Here is a 27430-nt window from a genome sequence, read left to right as displayed (position 1 = left end):
AATGGGATACAAATGCTGTGGCAGGCAAGGCTAACATTTTGTTCACGAGATGGAAACGCTATCCTGTGGTGATTATAGCCGGTTCAGATCTATAAATTCGTAGTATGAAAGAAGAAGATTGAACTCTACTGTGTTTGATGGCCGGTCTGGCCACAGCTGTTGAACCGGCGATATAGGATCTGAAAAGGCCACTGTAATATAGCGAATAGCGCGCTATAAAACTTGGCGCAGTGGCCGGGCACGGTTTAACAATAACCCCAAGGGCACACGGTAGAAAAAAAGATGGAACCAGCTAAAAGAGTTAGTGTGCTAACAATACACCACTATCTTGATGGGTAGATACGTTAGGGTAATATTTTGAGCCTAAGTGCAGCACTTTTCATGTCATCACTTTGCTACCCTATTGGCAGCCTATAATGCTACTATTGCAACCTTTCCAATGTTTATGCCTCGTTCTGTTCTGTTCTCGGATTTCATTGCTTGGAATACTTATTTGCTAAAGGTAAGAACAAATTGGCTTGACCATCTAGACTCGTCGACCGTGGAATAATTTAAATTTACCTTTTGCCTGGGGAACTGAAACTTTAACATTTTTGCTCAGGTCTATAAATTCTCACCTGACTGAAAAACGAAATTTGGGTTCATAGGCGACAACCTTCCATCTGAGGTTCATTTCCTTTGCTGCTGGGCTCCATGAAGTCACACACCAGAAAAAAGATTGTGACACAGGCCTATACTGAACGAAAGCGATTTACCATTCATTATACTCTCCTAGCTGATTTGTATGTCCAACAGGTGATGAGGAGTATGCCCAAGATTTGCGCTCCAGTACATCTATAACCTTATTCTGATTAAAAAGAGATGTTGTTTCTAAGGTTTGACTCGTCGCTGAAGATAGACTCGGAGGCTTTGTTATTCGTGCAACTTTCAAATGGACTCTGTGAAGTTGACTTTCTAATACAGAATCACGGCATGTTTAGTTCACAATCAAGAACATATTTTGAAAGTTTAATGCCTTGTAGAAAGTATCTTCAATTTCATCAACTTATAAAGTCCTTGATGTGACCGGGTCCTTACCAGTTTTGTTTTCCAAGCTGCCCCCAAGCATTCTACCTGACAAGTTGCACACAAAGTTCCGCGCCTTCAACACGAGTCGCCCTGGAGTAATATCCGGATTATAAACAACACGAAGACAAGCCACGGAAGACAACAGCCAAGATGGAGCTGCGTGAGCCGATTAACAACATTCGAGAGCCCAAGCATATTCATGCTTCATTTCTGAAGCGATCAACCCAAGCCCATCCACCTGCATACAGAGCGAAACCAAATTTCGGGCGCCTCGACGCTTCGGAATGGCCTGAGCTACCCAAAATACGGGGCATCGAGCAATCCACTGCCGTTCGATCAGGAGTCACAATAGCTGACATGGAACGGTTGGCCCGGGAAACATGGCGGGATGAAGTCGCTCTGATGAATAAACTGTATCGTCGAGGGATACACCTTCCTAATCCGACGCAGATTTGGGTTGCCAGACTGCGGGAAGACTATCGCAGCGGGACACTGCTTTCATCTCCTCATGAGGTTGAAGAGGGCCAACAGATTGAAAGAGTTCTGCGTCGAAACGACGATGTCACCAATTTGTAATATGGTGAATTGAAGTACGAAACCGAAAAACACAAATGTACATCAAAATCTTGTGGCCATACGTACCCTGCCCTTCCCCCCAATGGGCGGCAGACTTGTCTGACGTGCCTTGAGAGGCCAGCCCTTCTGATCTGCTAGGGACAGGGTGTTAAAGACAAAGAGAGTCGCATATATTCCATTATGGAGTTGCAGGCAACCAAATACAAATTGACTGGAGAAGACTGAATTGGAATATAGGATTGGAATTCATGCAAACAAAATAGATTGGTTGGACAATAGTAGAAAGGAATACGGGACTGGAAGAAGATTTCATATGTAAAAGGAGATATGAGACACAATTTATACCCAGTGCCATTATCACATCTGCATAGTAGCCCCTATAATCAATCGAACCTTATTACATTTGTCATAGAGGCCTTGTTAAAGCGGAATAATGGAACCGTATTCTACATACGACCATACCTACCAGAAAATACGGGATCCCGTCCGCTCTCCCATAGTCAAGCTGGTAAGGGGCGGATCAGTAGTTGGGTCGGTGACGACCAGCGAATCCCCGCTGTTGTATGTTTTTGCATAAGGGATTCTTTTTGCTCCACAAGACGCATCCACCGAAAGGGCAATCCCGCCCTTGCCGCCTAAGATAGGATGATTGTGACTCTTTGACTTGAGCTCAGATAAACAAAACACGCGTTGTTATATAGAACCATAAATAGGAGGGTGCATATTAAATAAATGGAAGATCAAGTTTATCTTGATGGTTCAGCTATGTTGGAGCGGTGGCTTCGGAGTGACAACTTGACCGATATCGCGGCTTTTGCCAACGATGTTATGTACAGAAATACACCAGGGACTCTATGGTCCTTTCTTCTTTCTAAGATCTACAGACTCTATTGGAGAAATTTCCGTACGTCATGACTCTTCTTCCTGATCATAACTGACTGGCCAGTCTGGTTGACGAACCATCGCCATTACAATGCCTGGCTTGTCACCACTGATGCCGAGATGTGTTTCGAGCCCCATACGCCAGGGAGCGGAATAATAGTTCTGGTTGTTAAACATGAAAAAGGACCCAATTATATGAAGCATGTTTGGCTTTGCACCATCGTCACTCGCGACTTCGTGACGAACCATATCGAACCATTTGTGATCTACAAGCTTCTGGATCACTGCTGCATTATCGTGCGGGCGGAGGACGTTTGGCGTTGCCAGCTTCTTCAGACGCTCAAGCCAGGCTTCCTGCGTCATGTTGCGACCAAGCTCGATACCGTGTCCCATACCGTCTCGACAAGGCTTGTAAATGTATCCTACCCTCACATCAGGGTTACCCTCCGATTCTCGAATCAAGCTTCGCAAGCCTTCGGACCCAGGGTTTATAGTCTGAGCGAGCCCATCGGCTATGATGTTGGCTTCCTCAGCTGACAGGACTCCGCGGGCGACCATGCCAGGAAGCTCCTCTGGTATGATGCCTAATAGTCTCTTGTCGTGAACTATAAAAACAGTGCGAAGATCGTTCAAGGGTGAGAGGGCCAGTTGTCGAACTACCGCTGGCTCCAGCACGGTATATTCCTCCTGCAACATCTCTATAGTCCATTGTTCCAGCTGAGTGCCAGTAGACTTGTCCCAAAGCGACAACCTAGTCGGTGATGATTTGTTTTCTCTAACTTCGAGATTTTTGGGATGCACGGCTTCAACCGGAGGTCTATTTTTGCTAAGATTGACACCAGAAAGCGTCTTGGAGTCTGCGCCAGGAAAGCTGTGATGGACAGTAAAGAGTGGCTTTTCAGGGTCGAATAGTGCCATTACACGCTCATAAGATCCCTAGTTATTTACTCATTGTCAGTGCACTGAAATAACCGGAGGCAGATATATGAGACGATTCACCTCCATGTCGCTCTGTGTCTCCAGGCCTCCTGGGGCCGCACCAAGCTCTTTGAGACCATTGGTGGCTAAACTGATGCCAAGTACTCCATTGAGAGGCAATCTGCCGTTGATTTCGCAGATACGCGGCGCTACATCAACCACATCATCAGGAGTTTGTTCAAATAGTATGTCGCTACGCCAACAGCCGGCATGGTTGCGATAATCAGGGATTTTCCCGCTGGATGCTATCCATTTGAGAAGAGACTCTTCTGATGGATCCAAAGGCATGCGCTCTGGAAAACGAGCGTTCTTATCAGTGAACCACCGATCAACGATATCGATGAAAACACGCCCTAGAAGGACATGCAGCTGAGTCAGTCGTGAGTACAGAGTATCTGACACTGCTACAGGGTGAGGCGAAAAACGAGACTGGATGCCGAACGCTAGCTCAGTCCCTTTAGCATCAGTGAGGATATTCTTGCGAAGGATCTTGAGCTCTCTGGCACGGCGAGCGAGACTGCTACAATATGCAGGAATCAATCGTTTCTCTTCGGCACTGCGAGAGACCGAGACTTGCATCAGTCCTGGCCTATTGGCGATCATGGCTGGCGTCATTACGATGTGGTAATACTTTGTTGTGAATAGAGAAGTTATGAGGAGATGGAAGTGGGAGACACTTTGCTCATTATAAACTTTTTGTTATCTACGTAAGCTTATGTTCGCTCGGTCATTTAGGGCGTGGATGACACGACCCATCTCTACTATTGTAATTGATGTGGAATGATACGCACGGCGCTACTATTTTTATGATGATTGGTCTATCGAGATAAGGATAGCAGTAGTAGGATGTAGTGAGGGATTGAAAAGTAAGAATTTAGTACGCACGGGGTCTTAAGTACAGTCAGAAGCACAGCGAGCGTGTCGGGACCAATAGTAGTATCTGTGTCCAAACAAGGTTCATTGGCAGTGATGAATGTAGCCATGGGATAACGAGAAGCATTTTATTCAAAAACTGTGTTTTTTATGAGTTGATTTTGAATGTATACTTCGGGACTTACGCCTCGAAAATCACCCAACAACAAAAAAAAGCATTTTATTATGGAAATGAAGGAGAGAAGCATCTCTCGATTCATATCCCTCATTATGCGATAACGCCGACAACGCTCATCGTTTCCAAGGATGGACCGGACTTTTATATCCTGCCCGCCCATGATCCGTGTCTGATGTAAAACCTACTACTACCAAATGCAGGCCATCGGCGCATAGTTGACCTTGATTCGGTGAGCCATATCCTGCCCGTCGGTAAGAGGTCAGGATGAAGATCTCAAACAGTTGAAAAGGCTATGAGCAGCTATAGTTACTGGATAGCAGAAGGAATGGCCTCCTAATCTGCAGTAAATAAAGATAAATATTCTCAGAACCATACTCTGTTAGACATAAAGTGGCATACTGATTTCGTCTCTTATGCTTCGAGTGGCCAGCGTTTCTAGTAATACCCTGCGACATGGTTCTCTTCTGTATGCCTGGGGTTTCCCTCCAAATCCACCGAATGTATATAGGAAACAATGCGACTTGATCCCATTTATAACCGACTGGAAGTGATTGGTGCTACAATGAGGGGTTTTGATCCTTGAATTCATGACAGTTGATTCTCAATTAAATGTCCCACCAATCGGAAAGACTTGTCCGAGATCCACGACTTCGGGTTAATTAGGTGTTGGACTTGGGAGATATATAACAGGTATTCTGCATAGAAACAGACGATGGATTTCGTTTTGAAGACAAACTTTGCGCATAGTGATATCTGTCGTAATTCAAGTTCTATTGCAAAAAATGAAGGCTGTCGTTTCCCCTCTAGTCCTGGCAGTGTGCTGTTTCCAGGCATTCGGCAGCCCTGTAACATCGGCAAGTTCTAAGAACCTGATAGTTTTGTAAGATGGTGACCTAGTTACTTCCGAAAAACCTTGACCTGACATCCTGTAGTGGCGACTCTTACTCAACCGTCGGGTTCTGGCCAGGAGGACAGCTACCCTCAGCTGCTAATCCTATAGGCAATCCTGGACTACCTGGTCAAACAACTTCGGCCGGACTGAATTGGGTTGGCCATGTCACTTCTACCCTTAACACGTCGACTATCTTGACATATGACTTTGCCTATAGTGGAGCTACAATTGACAAGAAGATTGTCAACTCATGGGCACAATACTCCATATCGGACCAAGTAGTGCTGCACAAACAATACGTTGCGCCAGTAATCAGCGATGCAGATACTTTGGTCGCGATCTGGATCGGGATCAACGATGTTGGCGAAGCATTTTGGAGCAAGACCAGCGCTCTTGTCACAGAATGTGTTAACCGGTACTTTGAACTTCTGCAAACGCTTGTCGATGACGGCTTTGACAAGTTTGTTCTGTTAAACATTCCTGGTACGTTATCAATGCTACCGAGTCGAATTAGTGAAAGCTGACAGTTGTAGCCTACGCTGATCAATTTCCAAAGATGATAGGTCAACCCGAGGTCGACCTTGCTCGTCTAAGAGCGGACATAGTCTCCTATAACGAAGCAGTACAGTCCAAAGCAGCAGCATTCGCTTCCTCACATCCAGACATCAAACTTCAAGTTTTCGACACTAACCCCTCGTTTAATCAAGTCATCAACAACTACGCCAACTACGGGGCAAAGGATGCCACTTGTTTCGGGTCCAGTAACTGTCTTTGGGCCGATGATTATCATGCCAGTGGAGCCATTCATAAGCTTCTGGCACAGAATCTAGTTAAAGCTGTGAGAGGCACATTCACTTTCTAAGCATGTCGCTGTCAACTATTATACATTGTTCCTTACTACTTGAATTCATAATTATAACCTTTTGAGCCTGTATATCATTATATCATAAACCAAAGGAAAATGCACAAAGAGTCCCGGCTCCATCCATAGAACCCCCCTTCCAAGTAATATGCCAATATATATATCAATCAGACCCTTGCAAAAGCGCTGGTCTTGACCCATTGTTCCATGGTCTTGGTACCAGGGTTCAATTGTCGGACTTTGGAAAGGTCAGCCCCGTATCCTTCATCTCTGAACCAGTTAACCATGATTCCAATTTCCTTCACACCAATTTTCAAAGCCTTGCCCAGGATCCCGAATGTGGTTCCTGCAGGGCCGCCGGTCGCATGCTCAAAAGCCTCGCTCAGTTGATCAAATGTGAGCTCGTCGCCAGTTATACTGATAGCCTTCTTCCTCCAATTCTGAGGGTTGGTAAAAGCTTCTGCAGCAAAATAACCAATATCTTCAGTAGCGACCCATTGGAGAGGCTTGTCTTTCAGAGTGTCACGGATCATGGTGAGGAAAACCTTTGTGGCGAAAACTGGCTCCAGGTTTTCCATGAATGCGGTAGGACGTAGAATGGTCCAGTTCATAGAACTCTTTGCGTTGTTTGTGGAGTCGCGTAAATAGTGCTCAACCTCATATTTGGTCTTGAAATGGGGAACGACTGTAGCGTCGGCCCAGGATTTCTCATCACCACCGCGGTCAACACTGGAATAAACAAAATGACTGATACCCGTCTTGATAGACTCATCGATGAGGCCCTTGCCTTGACGGATCTCACCTTCTAGGGTAACGCCCTTACCCATGGAAAGCTGAACAGAGTAAACACCCCAGATAGGGACAGTTCCCGCGGCTCGCTTAGCGGCCTGGAAAAGAGCAGGAATAGAGTCAAGATCACCTTGGACGAGCTTGATGTTGGAGGATTTTGCTATCAGATTCTTTGCGGAAGCTGACTCTTTGTTGCGAGTGACTGCGAGAAGGAGAAAGTCGGAAGAACTCTTGGCAAGGAGGGCATTGATGACAGCGCTGCCTTGTTTTCCAGTGGCGCCAGTGATGAGAATTGCTCGAGACATTGTTGGAGATCTGGTGATGTTTGTATGTCGATATGGATTTGTTGTTCTGAATTGTTGGTGTAGTTATTGTTGCGATGTGATTGATGGTGATGGATAAGGCAGCATTGGGAATGAGATCATGATTCTTATGTATTCAATTTCTTGTAATTGCCGAATGGCACTAATTCTGAGTCAAGAATGCGATTACCAACTAACACTAGTGATCCTCAATCAAAGATACAAACGATTTTCTAACATGGACAAGTCGGATGTCCATAATTTCGCGACTATTCTTAATTACCTACCTACAAAAGGTTATGACAGCTCGGCAATGCGACAAAATCCGATAAGTCTAGATGACTAACTAACTAGGGCTTTGATTGGTCAACAAAGGTCTCATAGTGTTCGGTCATTATCGAACTGTGCGAAGGAGGTCTGTATTGCTGACAGTTGTAGACTAACTCCAATACTTATCGAACCTGGTGTCTGCAGCATAAAAGTAAGTAGTTTTGTTAGTACTTTAGATCGGAAATTGATCGAAAATGCAACCAGCCCCGCTCGCGAAATGCCAAGACTCCGAACAGCCAATGGTAACGATATCACTTTTGGATGGATTTATTTATGTATGCTGTCACATAATCAACTAGTTAACTACTCTATTATGTAGGTAGATTAGATTCAACATGCTGACATATAGAAATAAATGTCCAAAATGAAGAAATACCGAGAATGATGTGATGAAGATGATAAAGGCCAAACAACAACGAGAACGAGTACTTATAAGATTGTGCAAAGTCCCGACATTGTGAGCATCATCTCAGACAACCGAAACAACCAACACTTTGTATCCTAATCACTTCGACTCAAACTCCAATCTACCTTACAAAACCCCATCATCATGCCTCACCTTGCTGCTCAAGTCCCCGCCGCCAAGGCACCCCTAAAAGTCCGGGAAATCGAGACTCCCCAACCTGGTCCCCATGAGATCCTCGTCAAAAACCAAATCATTGCCCTCCAGCCAATCGATGCCAAGATTGCAAAGGTTGCAATGCTTCCACTATCATACCCTACTATTCTTGGAAGTTCATTTGCTGGGACTGTTGAAAAGGTTGGATCCAAGGTCACGGGCTTCCAAGTTGGCGACAAGGTGGTCGGCATGAAGACTGCAGGCGCCCAAGAAACCAAGTATAGTGCTTATCAAGAATATTCGATCTCACCAGAGATTACCACCACCAAAGTCTTAGACGATGCGACTCTTGACCTTGCAGTTCGTCTCGTCGGCAACCTCCCCACTCTTCCTGCTCTGTTCAACGCTACGTTGAAACTGGAGAGACCTGTGTCTGGAGAGCAACCCACGTCACAGGGCAAGAAGATCCTCATTTATGGTGGAACATCAAGTATTGGCAGCATGGCTGTGCAGTATCTTACTCAAGCTGGATACGATGTTATCACGACCTTTTCTCCAAAGCACAAGGACTTTGTTTCTAGACTTGGTGCATCAGCGATTATCGATCATAATCAAGAATCGAAGGCACTGATCAAAGAACTCACCACTGCTGGACCTTATGACATTGTTGTCGACATGATTTCGAGTGCCGACACGATCCAGCTCAATGCCCAGGTCGTCGCAGCTCAGGGCGGCGATTCTGTTTACGCTTTGCAGCCAGCCTTTAGTCCTGAAACTCTACCTGCTGGCGTCGCCCGCAAATTTGAGGGATGGTCGCTGCTTTTAGGCCTGGAGGAGAATGAAGAACTACTGAAATGGACTTTTGATACATACTTCCCTAAGGCTATTGAGGCTGGTAGTCTGGTATCAGTGCCCGCGAAAAAGATTCCCGGTGGACTGGATGGATTGAACGATGCGCTGGATTTGTTGTTCTTCAGGGGTGTTAGCAGTGAGAAGGTTGTCGTGGATCTTCGCGATTAATACACACACAAACAGCCAAGTGCAAGCTAGTCTCGGCATATCATAGATATATATAATAGCAATGAATGAGTCTTCGTCTTTCAGAACGTTGCCAGCTTGGCCATATCGTCTCATCGTAATCTGTCAATAATTCCCTTCCAATTTCTCCAGGGTGCATAAACCCTACCGCGGCTTGTATTTGTAATGATATGTTTTAATTATTCTTTGTTATTATAACCGGTCATTGTGTACTTAATCACCGTATGCTATGCTTTGAACATGAACGTTCTGGGACTTCCAGATACTGTCGTTCGCATTTATCCAATCTCGGCTGAACTAATATTCTTTGACAAAAGTGGTCTTGATTGAATCTTCCAAACTTGGAATACCCGGGAGCTATCTACCGAACTTCCTGCTTCAGGCCGAAGGTCCGAGCCTGGAATTTCCTTATACAGACATCGATACTGGTACAATGGATTCCAATATAGCCCACATATAAGTATCCCTCCAAGTTCGCATCAAACATACGGCGGCGCTTTGCTCGTCTAAAATCCCAACATGAAGGTTTCCACAATCCTCGCGGGAGCCAGTCTCTGGGCCGCTTCTTTGACCCCAGCGTCGGCTGGTCTCATTTCTCGTGCTGATACTTTCAACAATCCTCTCATTTACTCAGACTTCCCTGACAATGATGTATTCTTGGGTCCCGACAATAATTACTACTTCTCCGCGTCCAACTTTCACTACAGCCCCGGAGCGCCGATACTACGCTCAAAGGATTTGTTAAATTGGGACATTATTGGGCATTCTATTCCTCGCCTTACTTTCGGCGATGGCTATGATCTTACTGGAAACCAGCGTAACTACCGCGGTGGAACTTGGGCTTCATCAATGCGGTACAGAAAGAGTAATGGCTTGTGGTACTGGATCGGATGTGTCAACTTCTATCACACTTGGGTATTCACTGCGTCATCACCTGAAGGACCCTGGACTAACCGCGGCAATCTCGGCGATGGGAACTGCCACTATGACAATGGTATCTTGATTGATGACGATGATACTATGTATATTGTGTCGGGTTCTAAGGATGTCCGGGTCGCCCAGTTGTCTCAGGATGGGTTCAGTCAAGTCAAATCGCAAAATGTTTTCAGCAATAACGACATTGGAAAGGAAGATCTTGAGGGCAATCGTATGTACAAGATAAACGGCCTCTACTACATCCTCAACGACAGTCCGAGCGGCAGTCAGACTTGGATTTGGAAATCCAAGAGCCCGTGGGGTCCTTACGAGAAGAAGCTCCTTGCCGACAAGGTCGCACCCCCCATAAATGGTGGAAACTCGCCTCATCAGGGTAGTCTTATCAAGACACCCAAGGGTGATTGGTACTTTATGTCTTTCACTTGGGCATACCCTGCCGGACGTCTTCCAGTACTAGCACCTGTTACTTGGGGCAGTGATGGCTTTCCCATTCTCACAAAGGGTAGCAACGGAGGTTGGGGATCTTCATACCCAACTTTACCCGGAACTTCAGGCGTGACAAAGAACTGGGCAAGAACCGATACCTTCCCCGGTACATCTCTTAGTCCCTCTTGGGAATGGAACCACAACCCAGATACAAACTCATTCACTGTCAATAACGGTTTAACGCTTCGCACAGCAACAGTGACTAAAGATATATATCAAGCTCGAAACACTCTTACTCACAGGACACACGGCAACCGCCCCGTCGGAACTGTCAAGATTGACTTCTCCAAGATGAAAGACGGAGACCGTGCAGGTCTCTCGGCTTTTCGCGATCAGAGTGCTTATATTGGCATTCATCGCACGAACGGACAATTCACCCTTGCCACTAAGCATGGAATTAACATGGATGAATGGAATGGAGCGACAACTAGCATGGGGGACGTTAAGGCCACTGCTTCTGTACCTTCAGGAAGGACCACTGTCTGGTTGAGGATTCAGATGGACACTGATCCCGCAGGAACTGGAAACAGTGTCTTTTCATTTAGTTGGGATGGGTCCAAGTTCGAGACTCTTGGCCCCAATTTTAAGCTTTACAACGGGTGGGCTTTCTTCATTGCCTATCGTTTCGGCATCTTCAACTATGCTGAGAACTCCTTGGGTGGAACCATCAGAGTGGAATCGTTCAGCGCGGCATAAATGAGAAGGATGTGAAGATGGACGATGAGTATTGGAAATTGCCCAAATGCCGGGTGAAGTATACAACTAGGCTGTCAGTGAGGGCTTTTATCTGTCACTGCAGATCCGCGCAATTGAGCATATTCAAAGAAGAAGACTGTATCACTTAGTTACGTGAAAAGACGCTACACTACCGGGACTTGCTAATAGTTAGGTAACTCCTATCCATATCACTCTGTTTACCCTTGTTCACAATCCCCGCATCAATCTGGAGCGCTTGACATACCATGCCCGCCGCCCTAAGTCTTTCCCATGGTGCTGTTGGATCATGAGTAGTCACTTTAATTCGGTACCCCGTTGGGCCTAACCAATGTACCCCGTATCTTCCCCTGCCATAGGTGTCTTCGAGGACCTCTGTCATCTTGTCAAGATGTGTGATTTGTGAAGTCTCGATAATGTAGGTGTAGACAGACATGTCGATAGATTGTTGAAGTCTCGAATTAGCGGATGTTGGATTTAAAGCCGTGTTGAGAAATTGGATGTATGTATGCAAAGGCCGGGGCTCTTAGAGGTATTTATAGTATAAGAAAGAGGTAAATGATCTCTGATTATAAGCTTTGTATCTTGTTAAAGAATCTGCTTGACATTGTTGCAGGTTGGCTGGTGCGTAGGTGGTGAGAAAGACACAACTGCCTATGGGTAATTTAGCGTTGCTTGTTCATGACATATGCACACTTTCTTGGTATTCACTTTTGAATATGAATTTATTCTTCACTAACACATCGGTAGTCTCTTTTATCCAGTGCCCCCTCCGGCAATCGGCAGTTCAATCTTTGAAGTACTCGGGTACAGCGATTTCCAAAACACCATGTCTTGATTTGACGATGTAACATATGCTATATAACAGCAGATGCTATTTTAAATACCCAGGAAGCGTTACCAAATATTAAAGTCTTATAGTTGACAACTCAGGACGTCGACACATGGTATTTGGCTGCTGATAGACCTACATTTCTCGACCACCGCATTCTACCACATCGGATCCCTTGACGTACGTTGTGATTCTCAATCAAAAGTATGCATCGTAACTCTGAGAATGATATCCTGGCATTTGGTATTATGTGCCAGTGAAAGCGAGTCTTCTAACACCGTTTGTGTTTGAACCACCACAATCTCGACGACCCTATACGTTATCAAAGGACTATAATATATCAGTGCATCTTTGTGACCTTTTTAATGGTTATAGACTAGACGACGCGTTTTCGGTATACATTGCGAAACGTGACGTATTACGTGGACTTCTTTCACACAAACTATCGTCTTAGCAAAAGGCCACAACTTCACGGCTTTATGCCATACAAGTGCTTTGTTGTAAGCTCTTTTTTTTTAAAGCGAAGCGATCAATTGTTGCGTAATTTTGCGCTCATGGTAATCATAAACAAGAATAGCAACAGTATCGAGCGAACATAACGATGAACATTCCATCAAGAGTGTTAAATGTAAAGAGCTTGCGTTGCCTAGCCACAGCGAGGTAATGGTAGAAAGAATGATGCATTTCACTCATATCTTGTAATTTTACAGAGGAAATGGTGTTTTCGGCATTGTCAATTGGTACTCATGCTCTACAGGTGCTAGAGCTTCTTTGTAAATAGAGAATACACAACCTAACGTCTTTTCCAATAGACAAAACGCTCATTGTCCCGGTGTTGAACGAAGATCAATAGGAGATCTTTCCCACATTGAGGTTGAAAGCCAACGTAGGAGAAACATATAGCCCAATATTAGAGCGGGAAGCACCAGAAATCGTTGTCCCCGTCCATTCGCCCTTCAGAGCTTCACTCCTCCTCGGGAGTATAGCAGCAAGTCCAGCAGTCACCCTGCAGTATCTTTGTTAGTCTGTTGCGTATTGGAAACTCATCGATGTTTTCTCACCAACTGCTTAGAAGACTGAAGTCATTTTAGTAACGTTCCCAGTTAACAAATTTTATAGACCTGACTTACCCATTTCTCAGGACATGTAATTTCATGATCGGCGCACAACAGCCAGCAGATATCATAATTCATAGAATGGGCCAGGTCACCCTTCATGGGAGACTGCGATACCTTGATGGAAAGACTAAAACTACCGCATTAGCTGGAAATATATACTTGACGACTTACTCTGGGAAAACAGTCAAGTAACAAGGGCTGACATAAAAAGCTGTCTACTAACGTTATATCCTCTCCAGAGGATTGATGAACGACTTTGTTATTCTGGCGGCTGAGCTTGCTCAAAAGAGAGGGTGCGGCGACAATGCCCTGAGCGAGAATAAGAACAGTAGCGGTGGAGTACTTCATGTTGTCAATAGATAAGTGCTTGTTTTTCAGGTTGTTGTGGGATGTGTAAATGGTTCTGTAATCTGTTCATTCGCAAGAGGGAGCTACTACGCCTTCTTTATACATAAAAATATTCCACGAGACCATAGACTATCCCAGAGATGTCTGTACTGGTCATTGCCGACGCTATAATGTGTCCCCTCAAGTTCAAGAGGCACTACATCTTGAATCGGGCCGGCAACGGATAGTGGCAGACCTTTTTCATTGTACAGACGCGTAAAATGTACAAAATTATATCAACAACGGACCAAACAGTACCCAGGAAGGTCGGTGAGTCTTTTTGCAGCAAGATGCGTTTCGACCAATGACGCGATTTAAGCATGTAAGTTTTAAAGTATTCATTTTTTGTGAGACATCTGGCGACTATGTGTTTCGTTTCACAAAGTCGACTAGCGGAGTCTGCGCTTTTGTGAGAGTAGCACAACGCTGTCTTGCTCAAAGCCTATTCGTAGTATTGAAATGCTGCTCGGCAGGCTGCCTTGTGCCGTCTCCCCGCAGTGGCTTCTAGAGATGTGGGCTAGCATTCTAAGCATCTGGACTTAGGTGCATTTGTTTTTGTTGCACACATATGGCTATGATAACAAACGATTATTAGCTATTACTACTGCTTCCCGAATCGTGGGTTATACAGAAGAGTTCTAGGCAACCTCAACCAAGTCAACTTTCTTGTCCTTCTTCCCTGTTTTGCTGATCTGTGTACTCTCAATGTCCTCGAGCTTCTCGGCATGCATCGCACCGTGGGACTCGCCTTCGAAGAGAGCTTGTATCTCCTCAAGACTGTGGCCTTTGGTCTCTGGGAATAGGAACCAAATGATAAAGATAAAACAACACAGAATACAGCAGAACAGGATATAGTATTTTCAGCCAATGTTCTTCATCGCAATAGGGTTGACCTGGTTTCCAACCACCAAACCGACGAATGTACTGATGTACATAATCGAAACGCCACGTCCACGGAGTGTGTACGGGAAGATCTCGACAGTATAGGCCTGGAGAAGTGGTGCCTATGCAATAGCATAGAAGAAAAAGGTGATGAACACAAACGCAACGACGGCCTTTCCGGTAGATGCACTATGGGTGCCTTTAAAGGAAGCGCTTAGGCCAGTCTAGATAATGTATAATATAAATATGCTGTATATTATATTATATTAAAAGCTATAGTGTTAATTATAAGGTTTTCCCTTTTTCTTTAGAACTTTCTTTTTTTAACTTTATAGAATTTTTAATAACGTACATGATAAGCGGGTGCAACAGACAAGCGAGTGCAACAAAAAATCCCGCAATTTACATCTTCTCAACTTAATCAATTAATTTTCAACCACCAAATATGCCAGACCCAAATATTGAGGCTAGGATTCTTCTTGCACTTCGTGCCCTTCAAAATGACCCAAAATTAAGTCTCCGACGCGCCGCAGGCATCTACCAGGTCCGTTATTGGACTTTATATCGCCGACAGAAGGGTATCCTTTCTACGCGTGATTCTATCCCAAAATCACGCAAACTATCTGATCTAGAAGAACAGATCATAGTTCAGTTCATTCTCGATCTGGATTCGCGAGGGTTTCCCCCGCGACTGCGTTGTGTTGAGGAGATGGCTAACCGATTGCTCGCCGACCGCGAGACGCCGCCTGTCGGCAAGCGCTGGGCCTCTAACTTCGTCAAGCGACACAAAGACCTCAAGACGTATTTCCCCCGTAAATATGACTACCAGAGAGCCAAATGTGAAGATCCGACCATTATTCGCAACTGGTTTAGGCTCGTAGCAAATGTAATTGCGAAGTATGGCATCCGACCTGATGAAATCTACAACTTTGACGAGACTGGCTTTATGATGGGCGTTATTGCGAGCGGAATGGTCGTCACAGGTGCTGAAAGGCGTGGAAGACCAAAATCAGTGCAGCCTGGAAACCGGGAATGGATTACAGTCATTCAGGCGATCAATGCCGAGGGCCAAGCGATCCCGCCGTTCATCATAGGTGCGGGCCAATATCACCTCGCCCACTGGTACCGAGAAAGCAACCTCCCGGGCGATTGGGCTATTGCGACGAGTCCTAATGGCTGGACAGATAACGAGATAGGCCTCGAGTGGCTAAAGCACTTCGACCGGTGTACTACCAAGCAATCAAAGAATCGCTATCGTCTCCTGATCCTCGACGGACACCAAAGTCACCACTCGGTCGACTTTGAGAGATATTGCAAGGCAAATAAAATCATCACGCTTTGTATACCGCCTCATTCGTCTCATCTGCTGCAGCCTCTTGATGTCGGGTGCTTTGGCCTGCTTAAGAAGGCTTACGGGCGAGAAATCGAGCATTTGATCAGATGCTCCGTAACCCACATTTCCAAAACCGAGTTCTTGCCGGCTTTTTACACCGCCTACCAGGCCACAATGACAGAGAAAAATATTAAAGCAGCCTTTAGAGGAGCCGGACTTGCTCCTCTCGACCCAGAAAGTGTAATCTCGAAGCTCGATGTGCAGCTGCGGACTCCAACGCCTGTGGAGGAGGTAGTTAGCCCCTCGACCCCTTGGGTCTCAAAGACCCCAAAGACTATCCTTGAAGCCGACTCTCAGCTTGAATATCTTGAAAAGAGAATCAAAAGGCATAAAAGTAGCTCTCCAGAGTCAATTCTAGAAGCATTGAGGTCTTCTTCCAAGGGAACAAAGATAGTTATGCATAAGGTTGCCTTATTAGAGGCCAGGGTCCAAGATCTTGAACAGGCAAATAAGATACTAAGCCGGCGGCGGAGGGCAAAAAGAACCCGGCTACAGAAAGGAGGGGTGATGACAGTAGAGGAAGGAAGGCAAGTAATTGATCAAACGGATGTTGATGCGCAGGCGGTGGCTGGACCATCGAGAAGTGGTGGTCAAGGAGGGCCTCCGCGAATGAAGGAAAGGCGCTGTGGAGCGTGCGGCAAGACAGGACATAATGCAAGGACCTGTCAGATACTTGTCGCTATGTCTATGGAAGAATATAGCGATTAATTTTACTTAATTAATAGTCTGTTGTGTTTTTATTGCTATTTCTATCTGAGATGTTGTGATGTTGTGTTGCACTCGCTTGTCTGTTGCACCCGCTTATCATGTACGTTATAATAAATTCTAATTTAATAAATTGTTTAATAATATTATTTTTATTAAATATCTTATAAATTATTAATAATTTATTTTTTTTATTAAAAATTATTTTAAAAATTAAAAAATAATTTTATTTAAAATATTTTATTTTTTAATATATTAATATTATTATTATATTTTATTTTTTAATATATTAATATTATTATTATATTTTATTTTATAAAAAGCTTTAAAAGCTTTTTTTTTTATAATTATATAGTTATTAAGCTAGTTTTTAAAAGTTAATATAATTTAAAAAAAAATTTTCTTAATAAATTTAATATAAGAATAATAAAAAAAAATAATAAAAAAAAGTAATAAGGCTATAAGGCTATATAATTTAATAAGATTTAATAAAAACTTAATATTAAAATAAAAAATAAAGTAATATTAATAATATTTAATTATAAACTTTTATATTTCTTTTTATTTCTTTAAATCTCTATATATAATATATATAGAATTATAAAAGAAAAGAATTTATTTAATAAGTATTATTATAATTTAAAAAGTAACTCTAAAGAGACTAAATTCTTTAATAAATTATACTATTTAATATAATTAATAAAAATAAGGCTTTTTATTATAATAATTATAATATTTTAATATACTTAATAATAATAGCTTTCTTATAAGTTTAATTATAAAGGCTTAATTTACTAATAAAGAAACTCTATTAAAGTTAAAGTTATAATAAAGAAATTTATATATATATAAGAGAGTTTAATATAAAGTTTAAAAAAACTAAATAAAAGCTTATATTATAATTAAATTAATAAAATTATATAATTTACTTTCTCTTTATTAATTTAAATATAATATAATTATAGTAATTTAAATAATATTTTTAATAAAAAGCTTTTTTTTTTATAAAATAAAGATTTTAATTTTAATTTATTAATTTAATAATTAATTATATAATTAAAAATATTATAATTAAAAATAATAAAAATAATAATTTAATTATTATTTTATTTATAATATTTTAATTTTAAATATTAATAAAAATTATTTTTAAAATAAAAAAAAATATTAAATAATTTTAATTAATTTTTTTTTATAAAAATAAAATTAATTATAAAAATTAAATTTTTATAAATAATTTTTTAATTTAATAAATAATTAAAATTAATAAAAATTTTAAAATTTATTATTTTATATAATAATTATATAATTATATAATTTTATTAATATTAATATTAATAAAAAAATATTTAATAATTAATTTTTAAAAAAAATAAAAACTTTTATAATAATTATTATAATTTTAATTTTATAAATTATAATATATACCTTTAAATAAGATTTATATTAATATTTAAGTTTAAAAACTATATTTTTTTATAAATTAATTTTAAATATATACTTTAGGACTTATGCCTTAAAAATCACTATACAAAATGCCGCATATTGAAACCAAGAACAATGTACGACGACCTAATCGGTCTACAAGCATAGCACCAACAAATATTGCGGCAAGCCAGTTGGAGATCTGCAGAAGGCCATTAATGAGAGTCTGGTCTTTCACGTTGGTGATGCCGATCGTGTTCAGGACAAGAACAAGATAGTAGCTACACAATGTGTTAGTTGGGTTTAATCGGATGCGGGGCCGAGCTACACAACATACCTGATGAGATTGACACCGTTCCACTGAGCGAACCATCCAACAATGACCGCAATGAGAGTCCGCCTTCTGTTGGCGGTTGTGCGCAAGAGCTCTAGCCAGGAGTTTTGTGACATTGCGTCGGCTTCGTGCGTCAGAGCCCTCTCAATCTCGGCCATCTCAAAACTGACAAGGGGAGCATCTGTGTCACCAACGGCGTGGTACGTGACCAGAATCTTACGGGCCTCCTCCCTGCGGCCATGGGCGACGAGCCATCAGGGAGATTCTGGGAGGAAGTAAACGCCAATCAGTTGAAGTGCAGGGAGAGCTCCCTGGAGAAGGGAGGGGATCCTCCAACTCCATGTTGTGTCGAGCTTGAACGTTCCGAATGTACACCATGCAGCGATAATACCGCCAAGGTAAAAGGACGTGTTTTACAAAGCAGTGAGCTTGCCTCGGTGAGTAGGATAGGCAAGTTCGGTAATGAGAATAGGACTCGGTTGAGCCAAGAAACTGGTACAGAAACCGAGGATGGCTCTGGCGGCAATGAAGGTTTCGAGATTTTGTGACACAGCTTGCATGATGGCAAATGCGACACATGTAATTGATCCTATCATCACGGCCCTCTTTCTGCCAAATCGATCGCACACATAGGTAACCAAGAAGAGTGCAATAACTTTGCCAGCGGGGTAGACAGAGTTCAGGGCGCCGAGCATGGCACCTTCGGGGTTGCCAAATTAACCTCTCCATTGAGGAAGAGTCTGAAGGCCGTTCATCATGGACCCATCATAACCAATATCACCGGAGGAGACTAGGGGCACGAGAAGAAGAAGATTGAGCTTAAGAAGATGTGGGACGCGCCACCACGGTCGTTGGTCATCGGGGAGCACCTTGATATGTTGTCAGTATGTACATTTTGTGTATGCAAAAGCTACAGTAAGAGGTAAGACTAACTGCTGCAAGATCGGTGCCAACAGCAGCGGCAGCCCCTTTGTTGTTTGTCGGTGAACCCATATCGCTCTCAGTTGACGAACTGCAGCTTGGATACCTTGTCGAAGAGCAACTGCCAGTAGATAATAAAGAGTTGGTTATCAACAGATGCCATCTAGATAACAAGAATAATTGAAACATCAGGGCCAAACAGAATATATCTAGTTATGATCATTCCGGGACCGGAACAGAAAAAGGTCAATGTTACTTCCCCACACCACTGTAAAGGGAGAACCCCATGGGGAAATCAAGTCCATCTGTGGGCGCATGGAAAAGCTTGACAAGTTGTTTAACGAGGTCTTGGCCCGACGAGTTTGGGCCAAAGATCCGACACTATCTGTACTCGAGTGTTCCGATGTCTCGGACCTTGGCTTTATTAGTCACTCAGCCGTGCTTCCGAGTAATGAGGTCTGTGATTGGGTGACCGGATCCCGGTTTATGAACAAAGTTGTCCTCAGTGTACTCCGTACTCAAGGAACCTGACTCGCTTTAGAGATAAACGGCAGAATTGTACTCGCCATAACTGTTCTATTACTACAGGGTTTGCCAACGACAGCCGGAGACACAAGAAGAGGTCCAATGGGGGCAAACTTGTCAAAACCTTTACTAAAGCACCACTGGGGAACGCCGCCTGCTTTTTTAGGGTCTCGCTGCCATGCTCGTGCTGATATGTCATAGGATACAACGTAGCCCGCTACATATGATAGAGCGTCCTCTTTGGAGATGTTCTTGCCGGACTTGCCGATGATGATGCCCTATGAATAAAGTCAACAGCAGTTCCGCGTCGATCAGTGATAAACATACAAGTTCTCCCTCGTAATCTATTGTGCCATCCTGGGCAATCTTAGGAATAGGGACATCTTCGTCAAAACCAGCAATTGAGGTTGAAGGTTTAATGAACAATGATGGATAAGGCGGTGGAGTTCGACCACCCTCCTTGACTTGACACAGTATTCAGTAAATGCTTATGTCAATAGACATCTTACTTACTATGCTTGATATAGTTCAGTCCGATGCATCGGATGATAGGCACATCGGATGATCGAAGTAGCTCTCGGACAGCCTTGACGTGGATTCTCTCGCCCTTGACGAGTTGGGACACAGGACTTTGCCCCTTGTACTCAATAGCCCATAGGTCGTTATTGGCCAGACGCTCGGCAAAATCCTTGTCGTTCTGAATTTCCGGATCCCCAAAGGTTTCGTTACCGTTGTCATCGACAAAGCGGATGAGCCGATTCCAAGTGTTTGAAGACATTTTTTTATGATGGTGATATCGCAATCGTAGCAACCTTTATTGTCGTCATCTGAATAAAAGACTCTCAACTCCTTCATATAGTTGGATTGGACAGCTGCAGATGTTCAATCCAGCCAGTCATCGCAAGATCCGATCGGAAAGCGGAGACTCCGAGGGACCCTCGGAATGCTTGTTGTGGATGTCATTCGCACTTGTTCTGGGATGATCAACTGGACGGCTCTGCAGTACTGTAAGCATTCTGCAAAGAGTGCATGTTCTTTTGTGACCAACCCCCTATGTATCCCTCGTCTGAACATTATTCTCTTCCGTCTTATAATTGTCGCCGAAAAACACCATTAACCTGTCTCATCCTTGGTGATATACACAGAGTATGGGGAACTACTCCAGCGCTGTGGCCTCTGATGGCGCAACCGATGGAATGAAGCAGTATCTTAGCGAACTGCCATCCCAAAACCTGGAGCCCCTATGGTCACAAATGAGCATGATGGTGCCGCCCTCACCAAATCCTACAGCGAAGCCTTATATGTGGAAGTACAAAGAAGCCTTGCCTCATCTCGAGACCGCTGCTAAATTAGTACCCGAGGAAAAGGCTGAAAGAAGAGTCTTGATGCTAGTGAAACCCAGTATGCGTAAGTACACCATGTCAATCGTGGAGGTCCACATTACTCACAAAGTCTAGAATCACCATACACTACAGACACTATATATGGCGGTCTTCAAATTGTAAATCCCGGCGAGACTGCACCAGCGCATAGGCATCTTGCCTTTGCGGCTCGCTTCATCATAGATGGTGAGGGCTTCACAGCGGTTGAAGGGAATAAGATGCCTCTTGTTCGTGGTGATGTTGTGATCACGCCCATTTGGCACTGGCACGATCACGGAAATGAGAGCGATAAGCCAGTCATTTGGCTAGATATGCTAAATCTGCCTTTATTCCGCTTCGCTCCAGCTCACTTTGCGCAAGGTTACTCCGACCCACGATATCCCAGCGAGTAAGTAGTTTCCAACAGTACCATGAAGAGCAGCATTATTGATGTCCGCTAGGCATTGTGACCCTTGTGAATTCCGTTTCCCCTGGGGTCCAGTTGAGCAAGAACTCAACTCCAGACACGACAAATATTCCATCTATCACTATAAACTGTCCGATGGGAAGCCATTGTCGACTTTTCTCGGCGTGCAAGCCGAGAGATTGAGTCCTGGTGCGACAGTTGAATCACAGGAAAGCCAGTCTCATCTATACCATTGCTATGAAGGAAATGGCCGCACAGAGCTCGTGACTCCGACGGGCGAGACCATGTCTTTTCAGTGGCAGTCTCGCGACACCTTTGCAATACCTTCATGGTGCAAGGTAAAGCATGTGAATGAGTCTACAACAAAACACGCATACTTGATCGGATGTCATGATGGGCCATTTTTAGAGTGTCTGGGTATTCAGCGGAGGAAGGAATAAACAAACATATCTGGAGACCCTAGTAGCCGAATACGAAGGTTTGTAATAAAAAAGTATTTTTCCTAGAGAGATCCAACACAAATTGATGGGAATGCTACCCTGCAGCATGAGCATATCCCGGCGGTTTGCCGGGTTAGTCAGTTTGGCAAGACAAGCATGGGAAGAGGCATGTTTCTTTAAACTCGTCGCACAAGTAACAGTTGAGTTCGCTTGTGATAAAGGAGTTGCGGCTCATGTTTGATTCATCTACATCCGGATAGCCTGGCATCCTTCACTCAAGCGGATATGCTGCAAACTCGCAAGTTGCACAAACAGATAATGACTAATTGTGTTTTATGCATAATTGTGTCTTGGGATATAATAAAACTAGCGTGGGAACTTGTATACAGCCAAATCCAACTAACGGACTGACGCGTTATCGCGCTCATTTCGCGACAGATTGCTTTGCTTACCTAGGTACGCGTTGCTGGAATAATAGCTGCATAAACATATGCACAATCTAATCCATAATAGTGAAACTGTTCACAACATACAGAGCCACGCCCGGTTAGCTCAATCGGTAGAGCGTGAGACTCTTACGAGTACGCGATCTCAAGGTTGCGGGTTCGACCCCCGCATCGGGCTGTTCCTATAAAGTACGATTGCAAACAAGCGAGGCACTTCTTTTTTTGCTGTTTGTTTATCCTTGGCTCTGTTGGCAAGGGAGGGACGGAGGTTTACGGTTTGCCCCAGAGTGGTCTTCTCTTCCGAGCCAAAAAGTCACACCAACAAACAGTTTCACGATACACGTCGTTAGCTAAAGCCAATTGACATGAGGGCGTCTCGCTAAACCTTGTATTTTCCGTTGCTTGTCGTCCTTTCAACTTCCATGTTTGCGACAAGATGCGCCTCTTTCACTGTCGGAAACTTGGTACTGACAGGGAATAAATGGGCACTTGCTGTTACACAAAGGAGGCCCATCAGAATGTGCTGAAATGACAATCATATCATCAGAAAGACTCTGTCTCTGCCGACGATAAATATCCATCAATTCTTAGTTTTTCTCTTGTCTCCCAGAATTGGTACCGTTTTCTTTTGAGTCCGTGAATCTTCCAACATGGCAACTCTTGATGCCCTACGTATTGCCCTTTGGCAACAAATCCCTTCCCAGGCGTCTACTCAAGTGTTGTCTGATGATCAATACAAGGAGGGCTTTGATCTCTTCTTGCACAATAACGGGTGGGATAACTACCGCGACTTCGTCATTCCCAAACTCTCACAGATTCTTCATTCCCGTTTTCAATCCCAGAAAGATATCTCGGTGCTTGAAATCGGTGCAGGTCCCACGAGTGTTCTCGGATACCTGCCCATCCACATCAGACAGCAGATCACAAGCTACAATGTCTATGAACCAAATCATCTGTTTGCCGAGCAGCTCAAGGACTGGCTATATCCGACAAAAGATGCTGCACCGTTCCCTTCTTTGTGTACCTCATCTATACGCATAGAACCCTTCACGCAAGAGACGGTTGTCCGTGAGAAGCACCATATCATCCTCTTTTGCCACAGTCTGTACGGTATGTCGTCGAAGGATCAAGTCGTCAAACACGCTCTAGGCATGCTCTGCGAGAAGCAAGAAGAGGCTATACTTATTGTTTGCCACCGTGACTCGCCACGTTGTTTCAAAGACCTCGTCAGTCAAAACTCAGCTATATTTCCAGATGGAACACTCCGCATCAAGGATATCGACAATACTATCAACAGTTTTGCCTCTTTTGTGGCTGGATGCTCAATTCACAGCGACAAACTTTTTGATCATGTTCATGCTCAATGGAGAGAGACATGCCGGGCCTTGGCTCGTCACCAAGACAGCCATCCAGATACTTTGACCTTCGCATCTCCCGAAGTCATGATGGTCTTTACGCGACATTCTGCCGCACTCCCAGAGTTGACGGCGCTAGTCTCACTGGCCCCGAAAGACTACAAGGTCAAGAATAGAGAAGCCCAATTCCATGCGCCTGTGGCCGTGGTTAGACCGACAGAAGTTGGCCATGTTCAGAAATGCATTACCTGGGCTTTGAAGTACCAATTCAGCTTGACTATTGTTGGTGGTGGCCACAGTGGCCATTGTCGTTGGCCCAATGTCGTCTCAGTGGATATGGGCGCATTCAATCAAGTGCATATCGTCCAGAATACTGAGGAATCCATCGACGCACAACCTCTGGTGGTAGCTGGGGCTGGATGTAAAGCGGGCGATATCATCCGGGCCACCCAGTTCGAAGGTCTGACTGTTCCTTTGGGAGCGCGTCCTAGTGTTGGCGCTGGCCTGTGGCTCCAGGGGGGCATTGGTCACCAAGCCAGATCTTATGGCTTGACCTGTGATGCTGTTGTTGGCGCCGTACTTGTCAGTCTTGTGTCCGGCCAGGTTTTCTGTGTTGGACAGGTACCATATGACTATCAGCCAATTGGTGCCGTCAGACCCAACAATGAAGATGATATTCTTTGGTCGCTGAGAGGTGCCGGCAACAACTTTGCTATTATCGTCAGTGTCGTCTTCAAAGCCTATCCTGCCCGGTCGTTCTCAGTCAAAGAGTGGTCGATCGCAATTAAGGATGAGGAACATGCGAAGGATATTCTTCAAGGGTTTTCTAGTACACTTGCCCGTCCTCTCGATCCGCAATCATCAGCAGACGCTTATTTGTACTACGTTGACAAACAGTTGATCTTTGGAGTCACTCTCTTCCAAAGCAGAGAGATTGCGACAGACAAGGGTCCTTTTCCAGCGACCCCCGAATCATTTATCCAGGTGATTGGAGAATGCGATCGAACACAGACTGTTGATGCTGTCGGATTGTTCGACACTGAGATGTACATGTCGCTGATGCACGGCGGGCATGGTGGCGGGAAGATCTCTTCATTCAAGCGATGTGTTTTCCTCAAGAACATCGAGGAAGATATACTCACCAACATTCTTCTTACTGCAATTAGCAGTCGCCCATCATCGCTGTGTTATTTTCATCTCCTGCAAGGTGGACAAGAAGTCCAATCTGTTGCTAGCGACGCTTCCGCCTTTGGCTGCCGAGACTGGGACTTTGCCTGTGTAGTGACCGGCGTTTGGCCTCGCGACGAGGACGATACACCAACTGCACGTGAAATAACTCGTTGGGTATATGGCGTTGTAGAAGCTCTTCTTCCAGTGAGTCAAGGAGTCTACGGCGCCGACCTTGGGCCAGATCCTCGAGATGCTATCCTCGCGACTAGAGCTTTTGGTCCGAATCTTCGAAGATTGATTAGACTAAAACAAGTCCTTGACCCCCACCACTTGCTCGCTTATACCTGTCAACTTTCGCAGGACATGTTATCACAAAAGCTGGTTGTTCTTGTGACTGGGGAACATGGTGCTGGAAAGGACCACTGCGCTGATATCTGGGCCACCGCGATCAGGGAGCATGGTCATAGCACTTCTGTCCTCAGCATAAGCGATGTGACCAAGCGTGAATACGCCTCGTATTCAGGTGCAGATTTGAAGCGCTTGCTCGATAACCGTGCATACAAAGAGCTACATCGTGAGGCATTGACGGAATTCTTCCAGCAACAGGTCAAACAACGGCCTAGTCTGGCAGAGGAACACTTTCTCGAGGATGTGAGGAGCTCCGACGTAGATGTACTGTTCGTTACTGGTATGAGAGACGAAGCACCCGTGGCAAATCTTTGGCACCTGGTTCCGAACATCCGATTGCTGGACGTCCGTGTCAAGGCTGGCCATCACACTCGGTGTCTTCGTCGACAGCATTCCACAAATGGTAGTTATGCTGACCATGATTACTCGGATGGTACAAAGACAACAAGACTCGACTTTGACTATCAAACAAGCTTCATATTTGACAATGACATGGCAAGTGATGACCAGGTCAAGACATTCGCTAAACAAAATCTACTTCCCTTCTTGGACGACGATCTTCGGCGACTTGCTGCCATGATTCGATCAGTACCCGATTTTCCCAAACCAGATATTGTATTCCGACATGTTATCGACATCTGCCAACAGAAAGGAGGACGTAGGCTCTGCGCGTCTTTGTTAAAGAAGCATATTGCGATTGATTGGCGTAGAGTCGACGCGATAGTGAGCTGTGAGGTAGGAGGGATTCCCTTTGCTGGACTGCTGGACCTAGAATTAAACGCTCGTTTGATCGCGGTTCGCAAACCTGGGAAACTTCCCCCACCAACGATCTCTATTCCAAAGAGCGCCTCACATGTCTCGTATCACGTAAATGGAACAAAGGATGATAAGGTCGAGATGGACGCCGACGCCCTCCGAAAAGGTGCCCGGGTAGTTGTGATTGATGACGTGCTGGCAACTGGAAACACGCTGTTGTCGATACTCCAGATACTGGTCAAAACCGGTGTTGATGTGGAGGATATCAGTGTCATGGCCATTGCTGAGTTTCCGATCCACCGTGGACGTCAAAAGCTAAGACAGGGCGGTTTTGGAAGAGTCAAGATCCAGAGTCTGTTGGTTTTTGATGGCGAATAAACAAGGCCATCGCCCAAGTTTAAAAACCAGGGCGGCTAAACCCAGGTGCGGATGGGTCACAGGACGGAAGCAGAACAGTTCATATATGTTGAAATACTAGATAAGTTACATATTAGTCAACGTTGTCCTTTTTTCATCGACTTTGTTGAGAAGAATAACACTTTGCGAAGATAATTGAACGTTTTCCAATATCGAATCCAAACTGACATGTTCATGCATCCGCTGTACTTCTATAGTCGATCATATTTAACGGTAGTGATTGCTTAATGAACTACACATGCAATACGATGATAGAGTTTCACTTTCACACAATAAAGTTAGATCAACATGATAATCAGTATAATAATACCTGTTTCGATTTGTATTTACGTCAAAATGTTATTATTATTGACACTTGCCGATAAGTCATTAATCTTAAACTGCAAATATAACCAGATAATTTACTTAGGGTTATTAAGGTTGAAGATTGAATATAATAGATAGTATATAGATAGTCTAATCTATTAATTATATATATATAGCCTAGGAGGATATATCTTATCTATAGTTAAATCTTTATCTTTATATTAATTAATTTTATTATTTTATTTTAATAGGTTATAAGCCTAGATAATAAGTTATATAATTATTTTTATTTATTATTATTATTATTATTTTATAATTTAAATTTTATAATTTAATTTCTATTATATAGATAATTTTTA

General features: G+C 43.8%; 12 protein-coding genes and 1 non-coding gene across 13 annotated transcripts; 7 read left to right on the top strand and 6 right to left on the bottom strand.

Annotated features, from left to right (window-relative positions):
* Positions 1-1218: 1218 nt before the first annotated feature.
* Positions 1219-1644, top strand: FPOAC1_006017 (uncharacterized protein; the record flags this gene model as incomplete). The annotated part of the gene is made up of 1 exon (XM_044850518.1): positions 1219-1644. The coding sequence occupies one exon, from the start codon at positions 1219-1221 to the stop codon at positions 1642-1644; it is 426 nt and encodes a 141-aa protein (XP_044709230.1).
* Positions 1645-2553: 909 nt separating this feature from the next.
* FPOAC1_006016 (uncharacterized protein) lies at positions 2554-4119 on the bottom strand (the record flags this gene model as incomplete). The annotated part of the gene is made up of 2 exons (XM_044850517.1): positions 2554-3462; positions 3526-4119. 2 exons carry the CDS (start codon positions 4117-4119, stop codon positions 2554-2556), a joined length of 1503 nt encoding a protein of 500 aa, XP_044709229.1.
* Positions 4120-5337: 1218 nt separating this feature from the next.
* On the top strand, positions 5338-6309 carry FPOAC1_006015 (uncharacterized protein; the record flags this gene model as incomplete). The annotated part of the gene is made up of 3 exons (XM_044850516.1): positions 5338-5435; positions 5488-5930; positions 5981-6309. 3 exons carry the CDS (start codon positions 5338-5340, stop codon positions 6307-6309), a joined length of 870 nt encoding a protein of 289 aa, XP_044709228.1.
* Positions 6310-6476: 167 nt separating this feature from the next.
* Positions 6477-7403, bottom strand: FPOAC1_006014 (uncharacterized protein; the record flags this gene model as incomplete). Its single annotated transcript, XM_044850515.1, has 1 exon — positions 6477-7403. One exon carries the CDS (start codon positions 7401-7403, stop codon positions 6477-6479), a length of 927 nt encoding a protein of 308 aa, XP_044709227.1.
* An 877-nt stretch (positions 7404-8280) lies between these two features.
* Positions 8281-9309, top strand: FPOAC1_006013 (uncharacterized protein; the record flags this gene model as incomplete). Its single annotated transcript, XM_044850514.1, has 1 exon — positions 8281-9309. The coding sequence occupies one exon, from the start codon at positions 8281-8283 to the stop codon at positions 9307-9309; it is 1029 nt and encodes a 342-aa protein (XP_044709226.1).
* Positions 9310-9846: 537 nt separating this feature from the next.
* On the top strand, positions 9847-11445 carry FPOAC1_006012 (uncharacterized protein; the record flags this gene model as incomplete). Its single annotated transcript, XM_044850513.1, has 1 exon — positions 9847-11445. The coding sequence occupies one exon, from the start codon at positions 9847-9849 to the stop codon at positions 11443-11445; it is 1599 nt and encodes a 532-aa protein (XP_044709225.1).
* A 1814-nt stretch (positions 11446-13259) lies between these two features.
* Positions 13260-13761, bottom strand: FPOAC1_006011 (uncharacterized protein; the record flags this gene model as incomplete). Its single annotated transcript, XM_044850512.1, has 4 exons — positions 13260-13301; positions 13357-13371; positions 13426-13540; positions 13637-13761. 4 exons carry the CDS (start codon positions 13759-13761, stop codon positions 13260-13262), a joined length of 297 nt encoding a protein of 98 aa, XP_044709224.1.
* A 4535-nt stretch (positions 13762-18296) lies between these two features.
* On the bottom strand, positions 18297-19099 carry FPOAC1_006010 (uncharacterized protein; the record flags this gene model as incomplete). The annotated part of the gene is made up of 3 exons (XM_044850511.1): positions 18297-18486; positions 18543-18770; positions 18957-19099. 3 exons carry the CDS (start codon positions 19097-19099, stop codon positions 18297-18299), a joined length of 561 nt encoding a protein of 186 aa, XP_044709223.1.
* A 156-nt stretch (positions 19100-19255) lies between these two features.
* FPOAC1_006009 (uncharacterized protein) lies at positions 19256-19532 on the bottom strand (the record flags this gene model as incomplete). Its single annotated transcript, XM_044850510.1, has 2 exons — positions 19256-19408; positions 19473-19532. The coding sequence occupies 2 exons, from the start codon at positions 19530-19532 to the stop codon at positions 19256-19258; spliced, it is 213 nt and encodes a 70-aa protein (XP_044709222.1).
* A 446-nt stretch (positions 19533-19978) lies between these two features.
* FPOAC1_006008 (uncharacterized protein) lies at positions 19979-20763 on the bottom strand (the record flags this gene model as incomplete). Its single annotated transcript, XM_044850509.1, has 3 exons — positions 19979-20263; positions 20313-20449; positions 20499-20763. 3 exons carry the CDS (start codon positions 20761-20763, stop codon positions 19979-19981), a joined length of 687 nt encoding a protein of 228 aa, XP_044709221.1.
* A 370-nt stretch (positions 20764-21133) lies between these two features.
* FPOAC1_006007 (uncharacterized protein) lies at positions 21134-21759 on the top strand (the record flags this gene model as incomplete). Its single annotated transcript, XM_044850508.1, has 2 exons — positions 21134-21392; positions 21443-21759. 2 exons carry the CDS (start codon positions 21134-21136, stop codon positions 21757-21759), a joined length of 576 nt encoding a protein of 191 aa, XP_044709220.1.
* A 995-nt stretch (positions 21760-22754) lies between these two features.
* On the top strand, positions 22755-22837 carry FPOAC1_006006. The gene has a single exon. It is a non-coding gene; the product is annotated as a tRNA-Lys (tRNA).
* A 472-nt stretch (positions 22838-23309) lies between these two features.
* FPOAC1_006005 (uncharacterized protein) lies at positions 23310-26726 on the top strand (the record flags this gene model as incomplete). Its single annotated transcript, XM_044850507.1, has 1 exon — positions 23310-26726. One exon carries the CDS (start codon positions 23310-23312, stop codon positions 26724-26726), a length of 3417 nt encoding a protein of 1138 aa, XP_044709219.1.
* Between the last annotated feature and the right edge of the window lie 704 nt (positions 26727-27430).

The sequence above is a fragment of the Fusarium poae genome, chromosome 2 (assembly GCF_019609905.1).
Source record: "Fusarium poae strain DAOMC 252244 chromosome 2, whole genome shotgun sequence".
In the NCBI taxonomy this organism is placed as follows: Eukaryota; Fungi; Ascomycota; class Sordariomycetes; order Hypocreales; family Nectriaceae; genus Fusarium; species Fusarium poae.
Note: the sequence above shows the minus strand (reverse complement) of the source record. Positions and strands in the feature narration are given on the sequence as shown.